Raw genomic sequence first — 5,469 nt, 5'->3', positions numbered from 1 at the left:
CCTCCTGGCCCGGCCAGCACTGGCCACTGGAAACCTGGACTTCCTCAAAGCCTGGTACAGTCCAAGATCCCTTCTCTCTTCCTGATAGGTCCCTAAATACTGGCAAGCTAGTCCCAAGCCAGACCCACCTCATCCCCCTAACAGCATTGTGCTAATTGCTCAAGCATCTGAGAATCCTCTACATGTCAGGTATCCAGGTTGTAGCTATATTGGTCTAGAAGCAAAGGTAGAGGTGATATCTTTTATTAGACCAACTAGATTTTTGCAAAAAAATGAATTATTTAATTGCAAGCCTTCAGGCACGAACACCCTTCATCAGGCATAGGAGAAAAGGTTGTAAAAGTTCTCCTGGGAGTACTAGTTACAGTTAGTTAAACATGATTATTGATTAGCAATTGATGCTCACCTGGCTATCATATGAGTATAAATCCAGCTGTCCAGATGGAAAGCCATTCGCCCAGTTTGTATAGTATACTCCAGTTCCATCAGTCCAAAGGAACCTGAGTTCATGGTTTATATCATTTAAACCAATCCATGTGTCAGTTACAGAATCCTTTAAATGAAAGATGAGGAAAGCTAAAAAAAAAAAAAAAAAGATGAAACATATTGTTGAACACAGCTGCTTCTCATCAATGAAGATGCTAACATATCTATGGGTGCAAACAAACATTGCCCTTGTACTGCCATAAAAGTTGTTATGCTGTGAGCAAAAAGATGTCCTAGCCCCTTGTCACACGTCAAGTGCCCAAAAATGATGCCAGGACCAAAGGTAGTCACAGTTTGTGATCCTTTGGAGGATGTCTGTTTGCTTATTATGTGCAATGGGAGTTCCCCTGCAGGGGAATCCATAGAGGTTCCCACTGCTTGCAAACACACATCTTGAGTCATTGTGTGGCACCTGGGGCTGTTATCCAGCAGAATCAAGTCCCGGGAGCAACAGAGGCCTGACCCCAAGGGAAAATGGCCTTGGGGACATCTTTAGACACCAGTGAAGTGGGTCAGCTGTGCAAGAACATATCCCAACATAGTTAATCCCAACATAGTTAATATCTGTTTCTAGCCTGTGAGACATGTGGGGATATATGGGATAGCCAGATTCCAAAATATTCTCAGTATATTGAGCACTGTTGAATTTCTAATATGATAATGCGTCACTTTTGTGAGTAAAAATTAAAGGAATGGATATTACTCAAACTTTAAGATAAAAAGAACAGAAGAAGACCTTAATTAAATTGTGAACAATATAGTAATACCTTTCAAAATAGTTTTTCATTTTAGTGAGTAGGGAAATAAACAATTTTTTACTTTGTTCAATATTGTTGCTGTGTTTCTAACATACTAAACATGTCACTGAAACTAGTCCCAGCCATTTTTTAATAGATAGTAACCAATGATTGTTGAGAAACTAACTTTTACCAACTTCTAGAGTTTCAGCAATGGGCTTCCTCTACCTGTAGACTTAACATCTATTTGCATTTCTCTCTGTTCCTAGCTCTTAGTCCTCCAATGTTTTCTTAAATGAACACAGCCCATGTCTTATCCTTTCAAAAATAAAACCTGTAGATTCTTTGCCAAATATGAACACAATTATCCTGCCAAGAACTGCTCAGGAAGTCAGCCCCTTTCCAGTGGACTTGCACTGTCGAAGTAATAGTGATCTTGCCCTATTGTCCATTTGTCTCTTACCTGGAATGAAACCCCATGCAGAAACTACTCGGAATTTGCATAAGGTGTTCACAATAGCAATTCAAACCATAGGTTTGCCTATAAAGCAAACTACATCTTGAATAAACAAACATTCACATTCTTGTTCCTGATCTTTGAGCATTTGGAAAATCATGTACTGTGATAAAATGAATGGCATTTTTTCTGAATTTACACTAGTGTAACTGACCAGAATATAAAAATAGTTCTTTCACTGTGACTGTTAATATTGTGATCATTTGAATTTACATCAGTAAGTTTAGTGCAGTGTCACTTTTTCATCGTTCCTGTCTCATTGTCCTACATGCTCCTCTATTTCTTTATCCACTTACAACGCTATTTTCCTACTCCATTTATCCACTAAATGAAAAATCCTCTAACTGCCATTTCCCCTGCCTCGTAAGATCATGGTATTACTTTGCTCTACAGCTGAGAGCTACTGCTAAAAAAAAAAGCATATAGTGCTCTTAGCATCTACAAGACAAGCTTTAAGTAGTTACATTGTTCTCATCTAAAACTTTTACTGTGCATTTATAATTTATTTGGTATATATTACATGAGGTTTTATCTAGTTGCAAAAGACCAATGCAAAAAAATGAAAGGACAGTACCTTGCACTTCTCCATGAGGTATGGTAGCCAGATTTCCTCCTAAATCCATGCAAGCTTTCCTCGCAGCATGCCAGCTTTTACGCTCATCTTCTTTAGAGCCAAACATTCTGTAACACTAAAATGAGAATAAATCTGAATATTTGACTTCATTACTCCCTAAAAATTGGAAGCCTTTCCTTTTGAATACACATGACCACCATGTAGCCTTGTGCAAGAAAAAAGAAAGGAAAATGTTTGGCATAGTCATAGAACAATTCAAATGTATTTTTCTACAGATTTGTTTAAAAGCCCTAGTTAGAATAGGCTTTTGAAGCTGGTACATTTGAGTCAGTGAAAAACCAGTATGTGGTAAGAGTATGTGTATATAATTTGCTTGCATGCAGTCCCATAATTGCAAGTTTCCAAATACACTTTGCATGCAAAAGAGGGTGGATTAATAAAAAGAGAGAGATACATATACTGACCTCCCTTTGTGAAAATCCCATCCAGTGATGTATTAGGAATAAGAAATATTAAAAAATTGAAATCTGCTTATTTTGTATTCAATTCTTCTGCCAAAAATACAGCATACACTAAGTATGTTACTGTACCTTATTCTTATACAAAAGCCAATTTTCTTGACATCCTGCCATAGGATAAAGTGTTGTTGGAGGAACAGTCACATTAATGGAACTGTTGTGTCTTTCACATACATAAGGATTTGGATATCCACAGTTTATATCATTCCAAAATCCTGAACACAAGGAAAATAAGTAACTGATAAGAATCACTTACGAAAACTTATTATATAGCCTATTTATTGAATGAAAAAAATTCACTGTTACATTAATTAGACTACTGTTACCTGAAATATATTTGTATTAAAAGTATAAAGGCCCTTTGCACACATTATATTTGTCATGCTACCTACACTTTTTTAGCACAACAAAAAAGTAAGCATTCACACATCCATGCTTTTCATCACACTAAAAAAATGCCTAGTCCATCACAAAAATGGAGGATCTGCAACAAAAGGTTGTTGTTTCAAACATCTCCATGAGAAATTTAGTGTGTGTGCAACCCCTTCAGGTCTCTCTGACCCTCAAGTATTCCTTAGTGCATTTCCAGAATAAAAAATGAATGTCTGTTCACTTGTTTATCAATCCAATCTACACAGTTTAGACTAACCTGAAACGATTGAATCAATTCAGACTTGGGCTTTTTGACTGTCTGAACTTAATCAGAGAGCTCTGCAGGTAGTGGCTTTACTGTCAACCTTGTCAGCTGTTGTTGCTGGTCAACAGAGGCTGAAGGGGCTGCCACCCAATTAGGCCTTGCCATGGACGGTGGCTTGCACCAGCAACAGCACAAGTTTGTCAATGAGACTAGGGTGGCCACCCATCTCTAACTGGGTGGGACAGTCCCAAAAATTTAAAGTCATCTCAGTCCCAGGCTAAATGATTCCAGAAAGCCATTTTTGTCCCAGTTTCCCCTGGACACAGTTAAATATCATCCTGGTATCATGTGTAGGGATCTGGGTTTTCCATTTGCTGTGGAAAAATGTGGGAAATGGTGAGTTTCCCCTTGCAGACTGGCATAGTTCCAGCCTGCAAGGGGCTGCTTGGGACTCAGGGCATTGGGACACAGGAAGCATCAACAATGCATGTGGTCAACAATACAGCTGTGGAGGGCATCTCCCCTAGCTGACTACAGGTAAGCCTATGGGGGGGAAGGAGGAGGGATGGGGGACAGGGGAGGCAGGCTGAGGCCCGCATGGTGAGGGAGTGAGGCAGGGTTGGTATCTGGTGCTGGGATCATTGCCAGCTAGGGCAGTGCATGAGGCCCAGGACCAGGGTGGGAATGTGCGATCAGGGGGCCTGGCTGGGGGAGCAGGACAGAGCCACAGGATGGCTGCTCACCACCTTGGAGGCTGGCTCCCCACTGCTGCATGCATTCCCAGGGAGAGGGGAATGGGGGGACACATGCCTCCCAAGATTTGTGCATGGGCCTCCCAAAATTTGTGCATGGGGCAAGAGTGGATGCAGACTGCCTGCTGCAGGCTCAAGGCACCCTGCCCTGCTGCCCTGCCTCCAGGTGGAACCCAGCACAGGAGGGCAGAGTGGGATGTGAAGGCTTGGTGCCACTGCTGCCAGGAGCCCTGTACCAGTTGCGCCACCATGGCAAGGGAACCCCTAACTGCCTAGCAGCACCAGGGGGGGTGGTGGTGTGGAGTTATGCCCCCTGCTGCTGCTAAGTGAGTAGCAGGCTCCTCACCACGGCAGTGTAGCCAGTGTGGGTCTTCTGGCAGGAAGAGCACTGAGCCTCTCTGCCCTCCCATGCCAGGTCCTGCCTGCTGGCCTGTGGAGACCCCCAAGGGAAGGGCAGCAGGACAGGGAGCTCTGAGCCCTGCAGAAGGCAGTCCACATCCTTCCCCGCCACTCCAAAGGCTGCACTCAGCCCCATCCAGCCATGCCATCTGCAGGAGGACAGGGGGAGGAGTGGGTATGTGTCCTGTTTTTCCATTTTCAAAAGTTGGTCACCCTAAGTGAGCCCATCTTGCTTGTCAACAGACTGCCCTGAGAGCAGGGAACTGAGGAGCAACCCCTTATAATCCGTTAGTTTGAGAGCATAGCTTTGTGGTAACTTAGATGTGTTCCAGCAGGGGGCTGGGCACATTTGCATATCCCTAAAACTATCTATTTTTGTAGTGCTATTAACTTTCTAAAGTTACAAAAATAATGTGCATCAAAGGCCTAAGTCTCCATTGATAGGCCCAATTTGGTGGCCAAACCTCTGAATCTAAATCAAATCAGAGGACCCTTTAATCTCTCTGAATCAAATCAGAACCCTCCAAATTGATTCAGAGAGATTTGGAAAGATTCGGACATAGACACAGTTTTAAATGTTTTTTCTACATACCACTAGGTAGCAAGCGGCTCATGAGTGCTGTGATGCTGGAGCGCTTGAAGCGTCCCACAAAAACACGGGGGTCTCCCCAGTGTGCTCAGTAGAAGACCCGGAAGTGGACCAGAAGCACTTCCGGTGCACTTCTGCATCTGCCGGGGAGCGTGCAGGGCCCCCCCCCACCGACACCTCCCCGGCTCAGTGATCTTAGGTTGGGGGGGGGGGGGGCCCCAGGGGCCCCTGTGGCCGACACCGGAGCCAGTTCTTTTGGG

The 5,469-nt window shown here is 43.4% G+C and overlaps 1 protein-coding gene across 5 annotated transcripts in view; it reads right to left on the bottom strand.

Annotated features, from left to right (window-relative positions):
* LOC102382687 (macrophage mannose receptor 1-like) overlaps positions 1-5,469 on the bottom strand; it is a 136,772-nt gene that overhangs the window by 32,624 nt on the left and 98,679 nt on the right. For all 5 annotated transcript variants that reach the window (XM_014526091.2, XM_025192669.1, XM_025192670.1 and 2 more), the window contains 3 exons: positions 2,905-3,047; positions 2,315-2,429; positions 407-576 (listed from right to left, as the gene is read on the bottom strand). In XM_014526091.2, the coding sequence (XP_014381577.1) occupies positions 407-576; positions 2,315-2,429; positions 2,905-3,047 (428 nt within the window). The remainder of the gene's footprint in view (positions 1-406; positions 577-2,314; positions 2,430-2,904; positions 3,048-5,469) is intronic.

The sequence above is a fragment of the Alligator sinensis genome, unplaced genomic scaffold, assembly GCF_000455745.1.
Source record: "Alligator sinensis unplaced genomic scaffold, ASM45574v1 scaffold995_1, whole genome shotgun sequence".
In the NCBI taxonomy this organism is placed as follows: Eukaryota; Metazoa; Chordata; order Crocodylia; family Alligatoridae; genus Alligator; species Alligator sinensis.
This window is presented reverse-complemented; position numbering and strand designations above follow the sequence as displayed.